At 41.4% G+C, this 14,962-nt stretch overlaps 2 protein-coding genes across 3 annotated transcripts; one reads left to right on the top strand and one right to left on the bottom strand.

Annotated features, from left to right (window-relative positions):
• Positions 1 to 131: 131 nt before the first annotated feature.
• On the bottom strand, positions 132 to 9,607 carry chtopa (chromatin target of PRMT1a). 2 transcript variants are annotated; one of them, XM_033991511.2, is made up of 6 exons: positions 9,359 to 9,607; positions 8,938 to 9,027; positions 8,051 to 8,201; positions 6,807 to 6,975; positions 4,706 to 4,849; positions 132 to 633 (listed from the first exon to the last, which is right to left on the bottom strand). In XM_033991511.2, the coding sequence occupies exons 2-6, from the start codon at positions 9,000 to 9,002 to the stop codon at positions 431 to 433; spliced, it is 732 nt and encodes a 243-aa protein (XP_033847402.1). In that variant the 5' UTR covers positions 9,003 to 9,027; positions 9,359 to 9,607; the 3' UTR covers positions 132 to 430. The 2 variants fall into 2 exon arrangements, with proteins under 2 accessions (XP_033847402.1, XP_055081385.1); XM_055225410.1 differs by having other exon boundaries at positions 8,051 to 9,027.
• A 40-nt stretch (positions 9,608 to 9,647) lies between these two features.
• snapin (SNAP associated protein) lies at positions 9,648 to 12,283 on the top strand. Its single transcript, XM_033991506.2, has 4 exons — positions 9,648 to 9,814; positions 10,576 to 10,622; positions 10,698 to 10,816; positions 11,228 to 12,283. Exons 1-4 carry the CDS (start codon positions 9,699 to 9,701, stop codon positions 11,333 to 11,335), a joined length of 390 nt encoding a protein of 129 aa, XP_033847397.1. The 5' UTR covers positions 9,648 to 9,698; the 3' UTR covers positions 11,336 to 12,283.
• The last annotated feature ends 2,679 nt before the right edge of the window (positions 12,284 to 14,962 follow it).

Here is a 14,962-nt window from a genome sequence, read left to right as displayed (position 1 = left end):
ATTGTTCAAACATCTTTTTATTTATAGGCAATTTCTCCCCACCGCGGACATCACTCGCATTTTACACATTCACAAAAATACCTCAAAATAGAGCCAACCATAACATTAGTCATTAGTAATGATTAATAAAAAAAAAAGAATCGGTCAGAAAATGCCATGGCAGGTCAGTTTTTTTTCCTCTGAATGCATATTTTTTAAAGGTTTTCTTTAAAAGTCTTTTAAAACCGTATCATTTGAATAAAACCTAACAATTTGTCGAGATAAAAAAGACAAATTGGACCCTACAAAGTAAACAGTATATATTTTCAGTACAAAACAGAATTTAAAAGTTTTGACTTTGTGCAGTTAACAAAAATAAATACACTGAGAAGCAAGAGTAACGCTAAAATAAAAAATAAAAAAGCCAGAGACCAGTGTAGGCCAGCTCAGGTCACTCCATGGCATCAGGATCTGCCTGTGCCATGTAGGCATCCAGCTCTGCATCCAGATGGCCCTTGGTCTTTGACATGTAGGCATCCAGCTGGTTGTCCAACTGCTCCCGGGTCACTGTGGGGCGACCCAAGCCACGGCCACGCCCTCTGCCTCTGCCCCCACGGCCTCCAAAACCACCCCGGCCCCTCAAGCCCCCGCGGCCTGAAAGATACACAGTGCACATTAAATAATAATAATAATTTATTATTATCATTACAACACCAACTTTCTGGAGGTGGCACATCACCTAGATGGAAAGTTCAAAAGGAACTGTAAGTAAGGACTGCATTTTAAATTTCATAAATGTCATACAAGGTGACCCTGTTCAAATCAAATATAGCCTTTTCGGATAATTCTAATGCTGATTTATTCTTAATTACAGAAAAATGAGCCTCACATGATTTAGGTTACCAGATTCAATGGTAAAACCCAGTCATTTTAAACCTAAAAAGAACCCCATCTGATTAGAATCCTCACTACCAAAGCAACACAGTATGAAGAATTCAATGGATTTAGTGATGTGAAGTGAGATCCAGAGTAAACTTGTAACATTAACACACATCAGATAACTAAAGCATAAAAAACAAGCCAACATTAACATACCAGAGACATATTCAGTTTGCTGTCTATGGTAATGGTTGATTATACATGATATAGTTCACTTGTTTGACCATTAGATGGTGCTGGTGTTATTCTAATACCTGTAAGAAAATTTAAATATGTATAAAAAATAAAAATAAAAAAAGTTATTTCACGTGATTCATGTCCCCTTCATTTATAAGACCATGAAGGTGATAATGTTTCATTTGGAACAATATTGTAAATGTTTAGTTTATCATAAGTCTAGTTTAAGGTCACGAAAACTACTTCCTGTTTTCTGTTTCAGCCTTTTATGCTAGTGTGAACGGTGTAAACTGTGATGAAGTAGTAAGACCACTGTAAACATCAGTGAAAAAAACTCTCGTGTTTGTGGACAAGCCGGCATATGTTACGTTAGTAGTAAAATAGTTAATCAGATAACTATACTATCTTACATAAACATACCAGAAAGATAAGACGTCTGTTCTTGGTCTCGGATTTTGTAAAATAAATTTCCCCCAAAATCGCGCCATATATGCGCTTATGGTCCAGTGCAAATTATGCATGCTTTTTTGTTCATTATAACGCATTTATTCTTTGGCAGTCGAAGGCAGGGGTCTCGACGACCGGATCCCTGGACATGGAGACCGAATCTCGGGACATGGAATGTCACCTCGCTGGGGGGGGGGGGAGCCTGAGTGTTACCGGTTAGATACAGTCAGCCTCACCTCCAAGCACAACTTGAGCTCTGGAACCCAACTCCTCGAGAGGGGCTGGATTCTCCATTTTTCTGGCGTTGCTCGCGGGAGCGGCGGTGAGCTGGTGTGGGCTTGCTCCTTGCCCCAGAGCTCAGCCGCCACATGTTGGAGTTCACCCAGGTGAACAAGAGGATCGCGTCCCTGAACAGGTCTCTGCACTGCTGTTTGGCCCGTAGGCCGACACAACAGTGAGTACCTGGCCTTGGATCCGCTGGCGGAGGAGGAAGCCAGATAGACCTGGCAGGCCCAAATGTATTGTGAGGGTCTGCTGGGAACGTCTGGCAGAGCCTTCTGTCAGGACTCAGGAGGGTCTTCAACTCACACATCCAGGAGAGCTTCTCCCTGATCCCGGGGGAGGCTGGGGACATGGACTCTTGAGTGGGCCATGTTCTCCAGCTCTATTGTCGATACAGCTGCTCGTAGCTGTGCTTGTAAGGTCTGCGGTGCTTGTTGCGGAGGCAACCCCCAAACCTAGTGGTGGACACCGGAAGTAAGGGATGCCGTGAGGCTGAAGGAGTCCTATCGAGCCTTGTTGACTCGTGGGACTCCTGAGGCAGCTGATGAGTACCGGCAGGCCAAGCATGCCGCGGCTTGTGCGGTCGCACAGGCAAAAACTCGGGGTTGGGAGGAGTTCGGGGAGGCCATGGGGGATGACTATCACACTTCCACAAAGAAATTCTGGCAAACTGTCCGACGCCTCAGGAGGGGGAAGCACTGCTTCACCAACACTGGAGGGTGGTCCATCACGCTGGCTGAAATCACCGAGGTGGGTGCCAAGCTCCTCGGGGACAAGGCTCCAGACGTGGATGAGATCTGTCCCGAGTACCTCAAGTCTCTGGATGCTGTGGGGACGTCTTGACTGACACGTCTCTGCAACATCGCGTGGCAGTCGGGGACAGTGCTACTGGATTGACAGACTGGGGTGGTGGTCCCTCTGTATAAGAAGGGGGACCGGAGAGTGTGTTCCAATTACAAGGGAATCGCACGCCACAGCCTTCCCGGTCAAGGTCTATTTCAGGGTACTGGAGAGGACAATCCAACCGATAGTCGAACCTCAGATTCAGGAGGAGCAGTGTGGTATTCATCCCGGTCGGGGACCACTGGACCAGCTCTATACTCTCCATCGGGTCCTCAAGGACTCACGGGAGTTTGCCCAACCAGTCCACATGTGCTTTGTGGATCTGGAGAAGGCATTTGACCGGGTCCCTCACGGTTTCCTTTGGGAGGTGCTCTGGGAGTATGTGGTCCGGGGCTCTCTGCTAAGGGCCTGTATGACCGGAGCAGGAGCTGTGTTCACATTGGCAGCAGTAAGCCAGACCTGTTCTCGGTGCATGTTGAACTACCCCAGGGCTGCCCTTTGTTACCGGTTCTGTTCATTGTACTTATGGACAGAATTTCTAGGTACAGGCCTCCAAATCCGAGGCCACAGTACTCGACTGGAAAAAGCTGGCTTGCCCTCTCTGGGAGGGTGGAGAGTCTCTGCCTCAAGTGGAGGAGTTCAAGTATCTTGGGGTCTTGTTCACGAGTGATGGAAGGATGGAGCATGAGATTGACAGGCGGATCAGTGCAGCGTCTGCAGTGATGCAGTCGCTGTATTGGTCTGTTGTGGTAAAGAAAGAGCTGAGACCAAAGGCAAAGCTCTCGATTTACTGGTCTATCTACGTTCCTACCTTCACCTATAGTCATGAGTTCTGGGTAATGACCAAAATGACAAGATCATAGATACAAGCAGCGTTTTCCTAAGGGTGAGCCTGGCCACCCTACAGAGGATAGGGTGAGGAGCTCGGTCACAGGGGAGGAGCTCAGAGTAGAGCCATTGCTCTTGCACGTCAAGAGGAACCAGTTGAGGTGGTTCGGGCATCTGTTAAGAATGCCTCCTGGACGCCTCCCTAGGGAGGTGTTCGGGGCATGTCCCACCGGGAGGGGGACCCAAGACACGCTGGAGGGACTATGTTTCTCGGCTGGCCTGGGAAAGCCTTGGGGTCCCACCAGAGGAGCTGGAGGACGTGTTCGGGGTGAGGGAAGTCTGGGAGTCCCTGCTTAGACTGCTGCCCCCGTGAGCCGGCCCCAGATAAACGGAAGAAAATGGATGGATGGATATTCACTGGTGTGAGCGATGTATAGTTTGGAAAATACGGTATATGGTTGGTTTGTTTTAATCAAAAGGTCTACAGCCAATCCCGTCAGTAAAAGCATGTGGTTTGGAGAAGACAAGACTTGAGGAATTTGACTCATTCTTTTATATTAAATGGCACCAATTAAAAGTCTGCACCATTTATGTTCATGATATACATCAATACAAAAAGGCTTTTGTTTTTCGAAAGACTAAATAAAATTGAAATAGTGATTTATCAAAAACAAACTAAACATTTTTTTCCCCCATATCTCCCAGCTCTAGTGTGGGGCGAAACCAGGGCATGCCCTTACTTCAAGACAGTAAGGGCATGCCCTTGTTTAACTGGTCTTTAATCATCTTCTGCAACTCTGGGATTGCTCCTCATTTAACCATTTCAAGTCTGTGGAAAACAGACCTGATGAATTTTATATGGATCCTAATGTTGATGCCTGAGTCTTCATTAAATATGTAGAAACAAAAATTAAAAGCTGCTACTGCCGCGCAAAGTAAAGTCCATAGTCCTGAATCTTGCTTAGATGGGACAAATATCTAGTAGAATGTGATAAAAGACAGATTTTATTTGACATTTCACTGGTCTGAAAATTTGGAGTGGGACGGTAACCGTCCAGCACTGTGATTTAGGGTAAACTGGCACAAGCCAACCAGCAGAAAGCAGTAGGCTAATCCAGCCCTTTAAGTTACATTGTGTGGCCTCTTGGCATTAAGCCCAAAGTGAACATTGTAATGAGCTGAATATTAGCATAAGGGAGTTTGAGGATACCCCTAGCAGCTCCTCCGCGAGCTCCTCCTCTGGACAAGGCCCCTCCACGTCCTGGCATGCCTCCACGCTGCCGGCCTCCTCTTCTCATGGCCACTCTTCCAGCAGATCCACGGCCTCGCATTGGCACTCCACCCATGCGTTTGCCTGAAGTAGGGAATAAAGCACAGAAAAGCTATTTGACTGCAAAGTTTCCCTCTCAAAAATACACAGGCAATATATTTGAGGAACATAAGCTATACAGTGGTCGCTTTTGAGATGACACAAAACAGACATGGAGTTTTGTGTCATCTTTATAAAACAGTGCGTGGAACTCTAAGAGTTGTAGTAACAAAACTCAAAACTTCATGTGCGTAGAAAAATACAGTGATTTATAACTTTCTCCTCATAGATCGCACGTGTAGCAGAAATCTGCACACAAGAACAGATGCCCTTCTGATCGTCTCGTCACCCCCTTCAAACCGGGACGAATGGACAAACCAGTTTAGATATCTGTGTACAGTAATCCCTCAGTCATCCAGGTTTGATCAATAGCAAAAGAAAAAAAATCTCAACTGGACAAAAAGTTGTAGGAGTGAAGACGTTTGGCTGCTCATCCAAGTCACATTCTTTGTGTAATTCCATACATCTTACTTGATATATTTGATGTACAATGGTCCCTCGTTTATCGTGGGGGTTACATTCTAAAAATAACCCTCAATAAGTGAAATCCATGAAGTAGTCAGCTTTATTTTTTACAATTATTATATATGTTTTAAGGCTGTAAAACCCCTCACCACACACTTTATACACTTTTCTCACACATGCATTAACATCATCTCACATTTCTCTCGTTTAAACACTCTCAAAGTTCAAACCTTCATATATTATATCCCCCTTCCTCAATGATCGCTTTAAATTTGTTGTTCACGTGCTTCTGCTCAAGCGGTATCCGCAGAGGCACCTCTCCATGCAGAGATACACTTAAGTCCAAAGTGTTTCTGAAATTTGTTGGTGCAGAATGTTTCAACAACGATGTGGGTTTTGTCGGGGAGAAAACTTGCAAACATACAGCACTTCAGAGTTACACTGCAATCCAACATTTATGTTAAATTTGGCTAAACGAATTCTGTACTGTACAGGAGAAACGGCACAGAAGAGATTGACAATGGTCTACAGTCCCTTTGCCAATCAGTACACAGAACACAATGTGAGTTCATGCGCTGTGAAACAAAAGCATGCAAAACTGCACTAAAAACAGTCAGCGAAATAGTGAGCCTGTAAATCATTAACATACCCACTGACACAAAGGACTAGCCTTTATATTAACCTGTGTAATACTGCATTTTTTTTCAGTAAAAGAATGGTTTTACCATATTAAAGTAGTAGGGTCTTTAGACTGTGAAGTTATAGGAGACAAAAGTAATGAAAATATAAGGGTTAGGGAAATATAGAATTTATTGCAGGAAAAAACAAACATAACTAGTCTTTGCACATTAGATATGTTTATTGAGGTCCCAGAGAAAACAGGTAAAATTATCACCCTTGCTATAATACAAATAGGGTTGTAACTAATGATTATTTTGGCAATTCGATTAATGTGTCAATTACTCTTTTCATTAAAACGATTAGTTCTTTAGATTGCAAAATGCCCTTGAATGATATTTACTATAAATCTGATCAAGATTAAGCTAACGAGATGCCTCTAGAGAACATGGAGTACATTTACTACATAACTGGTTGTTCATTAAAAAGAAACACATTTTCTGTCAGGTTGGGTTCCTAAAACCTCTTCTCTCAGCATGTTATGTTTTGGAGTCAACGTATAGTTAAAAAAAAAAAAGAATAATCAATTACTAAATTATAACTATTTAAATAATGGGTTAGTTGCAATTAATCAAACTTCTTTCAGTCCTAAATACAAATTTATAAAAATCTAGTATTAAATAAACTCTCATTCAGTGGTGGTGCACTGTGTGATCTGTTCTGACTAATCAGCAGGATGGGTGCTAAGCTAAATCTGGTAATGACAATGCATTCTTCAATGATTAAACATGAAGATAGGAAAAAGGTACATTTTGATCCAGGGTTAATCCCTTCAAATACTAGTGTAGGAACAAGTTACCTCTGAGAGATAGAGCTCCTCTAAGCACAGGTCCTCCACGGCCCCGCCCACGCCCCATGCCTCGTCCAATCCCGCGTAGTCCTCTGCCTCCTACAGCTCCTCTCATCAGTCCCACTGGCCTGCCAAGTCGAGCCTGGATGTTGCCCTTTCCCAGCCGCTGCTTCAAGCTCTGAGCACATTCAGTTTGTGATAAAATGCAACATTTCTTTACCATCATCACGTTCAAATTATTTTTAAATTAGATTTGTGAATTGGTTAAAAACTGGGAACACACAGAAAATCTACTGGAGCATTAATATTTCAGAAGACTAAAATATAAACTGAAACTAAACCACACAGGGGTGCACCAATATATAGGCCCAATATTCACACACGACCTGTGATGAATACTAGTTTTCCTCCCAAATGATGAGTTTAGACATGTCTCCAAGTTAGTTTTAGTTAAATGGAGGAGAAGAGAGGGTAGTGCCTGTGAGCAGAGTGCAGGGGGGCTGAGGAGGAGACACTGAACTATCGCTGCTGCTGCTGCTTCTACAGGAGGAGACAGCAACGTGTTGATGACACACAGACTGGAGAAGTAAAGAGGGAGATTTTGCTTTTATACATCTAAATAAAACAAGAAAAATAATAATAAACTAAGCTTATAGGCTTAGCTCTAAACAGTTATTCATAAATTATTAACTCAAACTTTGTGGTATTTAAAAATTAAGTGTGTGTATGATTATATATACACATAAAATCAGTGGATCCATAAAATAGAGATATTGCCGCTGATACTGATTGGATACAATTTGATGTAATAAGACTATTTCCTAGCTGGACTTCCAAAAAGTCTGATAATGAACTTTTATACAGAGCTGTTCAGTAGTTACTTGAAATAAGACAAATCTGATCCAAATGTGTTTTGGCACAGTTATTTATCTCATTTGCTGATTACCGATATTAGCCAATACCAGTGCAGAAACTGAAGAAAACATTTTATTTCTGTTTTAAGCAGATACTTGAGGGCATGACATTGTAACGGGAACCAAAAGAGCAGGATCGGTGCATCTGATTTTTCTATAAAAGAGAATAATTTGCCCTATTGTTTATCTATTGACACAATTATCAAATCACAAATGTTGGAAATATTTGGACAAATCAAATTGCAATTTTGATTCAATTACAATTACTTGTGGAGCTCTAATGTGTATAGTAAAAAAAGTGCTGGTTGTGTATTCCGGACATAGTGTGAGAGAACTCACCTGCTTATGGTTCAAAGCAGCTTGCACTGAAGGGCGGTTCTCCATTTGCTGGGCAAGGCGGCGATTGCGAGCACTTGCCATGTGTTGTTGTTGCATGGTGGCTCGAATGTTTACTGGAGTGGGCTGCTTGTTCTTCAGCATGTTAGTAAAGCTTAAAATTGGGAGGAAAAAAGGGAGGAAGTAAAAGGAGGACATACGGGTGGAGGAAGCAGGGTTCCACATCAATGTCATGTCTTAATTTATGCAGCCGCTTTCCAGCCTCCACTTGCTTGCACACACTCTTTGTGGTGTTAATGTAGTTACCAATTGCAGTGGCAACCTTTAACAGAAAACTAACCTAAAAATAACAGACAGGAGCGAGAGGGAGAGAGAGCAATAGTAAGCACATTGTGCCCCTTACGTGCCTCGAGTTTAGTCCTTGTTGGGGGAGGCCTGGACATGAGGTGCTTGGGAACCCAGCCACTTACAGCAAAGACCGTAACTCAGGTCATTCCACTCACCGAGAGCTGTGGGGCACCTGGTCACGTCTATGCTTGGACTGGGCCCTCTGTCAAAGGGACAAGGAAACTAAAGTCAGAATCGAGGACATCGTGTGTGCTTTATTCAAGTGCGTTATTTGCCGCTGCCTTACTTATAGGCTCCCCATATTTTAGTTGGTTGTAAAATTCTTTCCACCAGGACAGAGAGTGCAAGAACAAAGGTGTGGGCCATGTCAATATGACCACACACACGTTCACCTCTTTCAAAAATCATGCTTGTTTTAGAGAAGGTCAACCTGGCTAAACCCAAAATTAAAGGCATTTGAACACTGTGGAATGTGCAGTAGTGTGCACAGGGGTACACCACAGGCCCAGTTTGTGTTGCTGACAGCGTGCATGACGTCTCACCGCTCATTCAGGGACACTTTGGTTGTGCTTTTCAACACAACTTTTTGGGACGAGGCAGCACTCATTTTGGCAGGCTTCACCTTCCGGCTCCTGGGGGAACACAGAGCAACACAGGTTATTATAACCTAAACCACGAGTACCGTTAAGCAGTGTTTCCACACACAATATTTTGGTGTATAAATGTCACTTATTACCTCTACAAAACAAACCTCGCTTACAGGTTAAAATGGCTTGTTTTACACTATGGAGGGCACAATAGTCTCCTCTCTTAAGGGGAAACACTGATTAAGCCTTAGAATCGATTTAATATTACTTACGGTGATGACTACACTAACAATACAACAGTCCAAACAGATCCACAACCACCAGGAAACATGTGGTCACTAAACTGTCCAGATGAAGTTGCGGTTCTGTGACTCACCAAATGTTCTGCAAAGGCCCGGATGCTTTTTCCTAGCCCGATGTGTTAGCACTGCGGGGTTATGTTTGTGAACAGCCCTCTAAAACGCTCACGCGGTCAGCTGTGGCGTGTGCTTTTCTAATGTGTCTTTGGAAGTAAAGTCACACCAAAGAACAAAAGGTCTTTCTGAGTTTTTTGTACGAGGTGGTCGCGTTAAGGAGCTGTGCCTTTCTCTTAAAATGGAGCGTCGGTTAGACCAGGAGTGCGCATGCGTGCGTCTCTTTATCACCTGACCGCTTCCGGGTCCCGTGACTATTGTTTTCCGTTTGACTGTACAGCACACTCATGATTTTCGACTGAGATGGCTTCAGCAGCGTTATTAGAGAATACTAGCAGTAAAGATGTTCTGGCTGAGGGTTTGATTGACCTCCTCAAACCCGCCATTCAGCAGCTGGACCTGCACGTACACTCTGTCAGGTACACACGAGCTTAGCACTTTTAAAAGATCCTGTATTACATAAAATTGATACTTGCACGCCTTAAACCACCTTCAGATGTTGTTATCTCATCATAAACATGGCTTGAGTAGTGTTTTGTTTTGATTCACACACGTTTGAGGTAACCTTTATCATAATTAGTTTGTCTACATTTCCTTTTGCCTTTAGTTCAGTAGAGATTGTCAATTCCAGGTCTGAAATCATCTAAATCACATGTGTCAAACTCAAGGCTCGTGGGCCAAATGCGGCCCGCCATGTCATTTTATGTGGCCTGCGACAAAGTAAATTACAAGGTATGACTGTTTTAATATGTCACTTTATCATTAGATACACAGTTAAACAGCCATGTTTTCATATCTATGCAAATCTCTATGCAATATTTGTAACTTGAATAAGTATTAAATATAGAAACGGTTAATTAACAACATTCAAAAGTAGTTGCATTTATTTTACATTAAATTTGGTTACATTTAGTGACATTTATCTTACAGGTAGTTACATCTGGCCCTTTGAGAGCAACCATTTTGTTGAAATGAGTTTGACGCTCCTGATCTAAATGATTTTAGTGAAGACATCACAAGTTGGAACAGAGTGTTTTCCATTTGAGAGAAGAACTCAGCCTAAATATAGGATTCTTGTGCTCCACATTTGTAAATGAAACAAAACACAACTCCAGGTCTGTTCTGTGCAGCTGTCTCCATCTCACCAGTCTCATATTTTGTTCTCTTGCAAAATCTACAGAGAAAGTCAGGTGGAACTAAGAGAACACATTGATAATCTAGCCACAGGTATGCTCTTTTATTGTAGTTAAAAGAAATTAATATTGTTGCTTGCTTGTGTAATCTGTGGCCTGTGGTTCACAGAACTGTGTCGTATAAATGAGCACCAGAGGGTTGCTTTGGACTTGGATCCCTATGTGAAAAAGCTGCTCAACGCGAGACGGAGGGTGGTTTTAGTGAATAATATCCTCCAGAATGCTCAGGTGAGGTACCAGCTGGTTCATTTGGAGCGCATTTGTTTTATGGACTTTTACAACTCTCTGTTTGAGGCAACAGTGGCTCAGAAGTTGAGTATTTACCCACAAACCCAGAAGTTGAGTCCATACGACGATTACGTCCTTGGGCAAGATAAATAGGCCACCTTGTAATGCAGTGTAAAGCACCTACTGTCTAACTTCAGCAAGAGCTTCCTTTCAGATTGTATAATAAATAAGGAAAACAATTTACAAAAGTTGAATGGGAATATACTGTGACAAAAAGGTTCCCCAACCCATTACCAATTACACAACTAAGATGGTGTGATTTGAAACATAAAATCCTATTGTATATATATTTACTGCTCAAAGAATTTCTAGTTTGTTAAATGATTATTGTGGCATTGAATGCGTCTACAGGAACGTCTACGAAGACTCAACCACAATGTGGCCAAGGAAACAGCACGCAGAAAAACTATGTTGGAGGCGTCAGGGGTGTTTGCCTCCCGCTCCCCCAGTTTACCCTGAGGTCCCTCCTGAGGTCCCCGTGTGCTCCCCCAGTGCACACTGAGGTCCCCGTGCTTGCTCCCCCAGTGCATCCTGAAGTCTTCTCCTGTGCACCTTGATGTCTGTTCTGTGTTCACACTGTCCTGAGGCACTCCCAGGCCTGCCGAGAGACAATCCCTCCAGCATGTTCCGGGTCTTCCCTGGAGTCTCCTCCCGATGAGACATGCCCAGGGGTGGTGTCCAGGAGGTATCCAGAACAGATACCCAAGCAATCTCATCTGGCTCCTCCACACGTGGAGGAGCAGCAGCTCTACACTGATTTTTTCCTTTGGTACCGAGTTCATCGCCGTATTTTTAAGAGAGCGCTCAGCCACCCTGTGGAGGAAACTCATTTCAACCATGATCTTGTCCCTTGTCCTTAGTTAAGCTGGAATAACCAGGAGGTTGGGTGTAAATGTGGAGTCTGGTGTGCATCAGTAAAATGTAAACAGATCTAGTTGGTGGACAGATACAGTTTAATTATGTAGCCTACATCATTACTTTGGGGTAAGCTGATCCACACATACTCCCTTATATGTAAAAATGGTACTCTGAGATTACATATTTACAAAAATATTGTGTACATTTTTTTCTGTATAAAACCTTTCAAAAGTATAAATTTAAGTATGTATTCGCTTTGGTCCATCGGTCAAGCTTTAATGTGGTGGTTCAACTTCCCCTAAAATGTATATGGCTTTTTTTTTGTTCATATGGCATTATTTTGACAAAAAACAGACTGTATATATAAAACCACCAAAGCAAAAAAGTGTCTCAACCTACCCCAGTGTGCTCTACACAAAAAATAACGTGTACATGAATGTGGTCTGGTTGGAGGGATATTCATGAAATGTATCTTTGACCTAATTAAATGTGCTTTTGCATGTTGTACAAAAAAATACATGTTTGTGCTAATAAAAGTCTGAACAATACTAATGCAACAGTCTATTATTTAAGGACGTAATGTTCGCTTGCATGCAACAGCCTCAAGCCATATAGCCCTCCACAGCTTCTGTAAGCTGCTGTTCTTCTTTGTCTTTTATAGGGTAAGGAGGACTCGCGATGGTAACACAAATTGAAAACATTAACAGTGGTGTAGGAGTAATTTCCCCATTTTTGTGTGTCCTCAGATTAGTTGGCATTGGAAGTCATCTGCAAGATGCAGGACAAATTAAACAATAGTTAAAAATAATACAAAGCCCAAATTAAGCACACAAATTATAATAAGCATAGCAAACCATGCAAATAACTGCAAAACAAAAATAGCAAGCCATGCAAAGCATGCAGCGCATGAAATTATAAATGCAAGCAAAAAACGTCATTAAGCACACAAAAACACAAATTTAACTTGCAGAACATATGGAGTGAACCTATATTAAAATAAAGAGAAACTATTTAATTGTCCTTTTCTGCATGAGACAAGGATGATTTAATTGTCCTTTGGTTAACGAACACTATTTTAACAGAGCGCGTGCACTGTGGTGGGAGGCACGGCCTCCGCGCACCCCAACTATTTGTGGTGCGCGGAGGAAGTGTTTTTTTTTTTTTTTTTTGTTTTTTTTTTTAATGTTTAAAGACAAGCATTCTTTACAAAAAGTGTAAAGAATGCCCCAAAATATGATATATTTTAGCATAAACTGATTAGTAGGGTAAATTTTATCATAAATTAATTAGTAGGGTAAATTTTATACATTAGTTTAAAGGAGACATCTCTCATCTTATTATGTATCATAAACTTTTGGTTCAAAGTCCATCCTTTTTTTCCAAATAGTGTCAGGGACAAATTTCATCCAATTAAAAACAGCTGACGGCACAGAGGTAACATTGGAACAGTTGTAGTAGAGCACGTATTTTTGATTACTCATTAATTGATAGACATTACTGCATAGACCTGCCTTTTTCAGTAGCAAAATGTCAACTTACCACATAACCTCCGTATTGCAGAGCAACGTCTCCAAAGTTTGAAAAGAAAGTTTGACGAAAATTACACTACTTACACTATTACACTACATTTGTTGAGGACATGATTTGTAATGAACATGCTAAACTGGTGCCTGAGCTGATGGACATTCTGATTATGCTTTGATCCATTTTGATGGTTGTCTTTCGTTTTCTTCCACGTCTGTCTTGTTTTGCTCTCCATTTTAAGGCATTGGAGATTGTTTTAGCTGAAAAGCCTATCATTTTTTGCACCTCTTTATAGGTTTTCCCCTCTCCAATCAACTTTATTTTTTTTTAAACTTATATTTTATTGTTTTCAAGCAAAAATACCAACGCCACATAACAAAATAACAGTGAATAATTGGTCAGCTGTCATTTAAATACAATATCAATTTTCCCAGTGTTCTTGGTATTTCTCTCTTTGTAACCTTATAATATATGTGAGCTTCTCCATAACTCAAATTTCTTCCACAATGTCCTTCCAGTTGCCCAGCGTAGGCGGATCTTCCTTATGCCATTTGTGTGTAATGGCTTTTTTGATGCTGCCAATAATATCTTGAATAAATAATAGTCCTTTTTTGGGAAGTGTGCTTCAGTGGTTAGCCAGTGGTTATGCATGTTCTTGGTAGTGTGTAGCCAAGTATTTTCTCCATTTCCTTACCCAAAGTTTCCCAAAATAGTGACACCTTGCTGCACTGCCAAAACACATGTGCATGTCCCACATTATACTCCCCACAATGTCTCCAACATGGTTGATCCACTGATAGAGATGCTTTTTAAATTTTTGGTGTGATAAAAAATCTGATTAGGTTCATCCAGCAGAAGATTCTCCAATTTGTTGAATTAGTTGAGGTTATCTGGTTTTGACAAATTTTGTACCAGTTATCATCACTTATTTCTTCTTTTATTTCTTTCACCCATTTATCCCTAATGTATAACGATGTATTTTTCCTGTTAACCCCCAAACCTTTATACCATTTAGATATAATTTTTGCACTTGTTCTTATATGCATCCCAAAGTATTGCAGTGATTATATTTAATTCACTCGGGAGGTCCGGTCTGATCACTTTTTGATAATAGTTTCTCACTTGCAGGTACATATAGAATTCCTGATGTTCTAAATCAAATCTGTGCTTTATATTTTGAAAGCTTACCAACTCCCCTTCCTTAATGAATGTTCCTATAATGTTCAATCCTTTATTTGCCCACTCTTTAAATTTGGTATTCATAATTCCTGGTTTAAAATTTGTATCATATGCTAGCCAACTTAAAAGTTTAATCTCTTTCTCTATTTTGAATCTTTTTACAATTCTGAACCAGACATCCAGAGTGAACTTGGTTATGGAATCTAATGTAGATTAATTTTCTTTAAACAGTCTTTTGTTTGCAATCATTGCTTGTACATGGTAAACATTATTCACCTCAATTTGTTTCCACTTGGCCGTGCATTCAGAGTCACACCAACAAATCAAAGATTTGAGCTGGGCTGCATAGAAATACTCTTCTAGATTTGGCAGGGCCAATCCACCCTCATTTTTTGGTAATTGAAGTGTTGAAAATTTAATTCTTGGTTTGGCTCCATTCCATATGAATCTTGAGATATTTTTGTTACTCCACAAATTGATTAGCTGGTATTGACACTGGCAGGGACTGGAAAAGATACAAAATTC

The sequence above is a fragment of the Periophthalmus magnuspinnatus genome, chromosome 11 (assembly GCF_009829125.3).
Source record: "Periophthalmus magnuspinnatus isolate fPerMag1 chromosome 11, fPerMag1.2.pri, whole genome shotgun sequence".
NCBI classification, from domain to species: Eukaryota; Metazoa; Chordata; class Actinopteri; order Gobiiformes; family Gobiidae; genus Periophthalmus; species Periophthalmus magnuspinnatus.
This window is presented reverse-complemented; position numbering and strand designations above follow the sequence as displayed.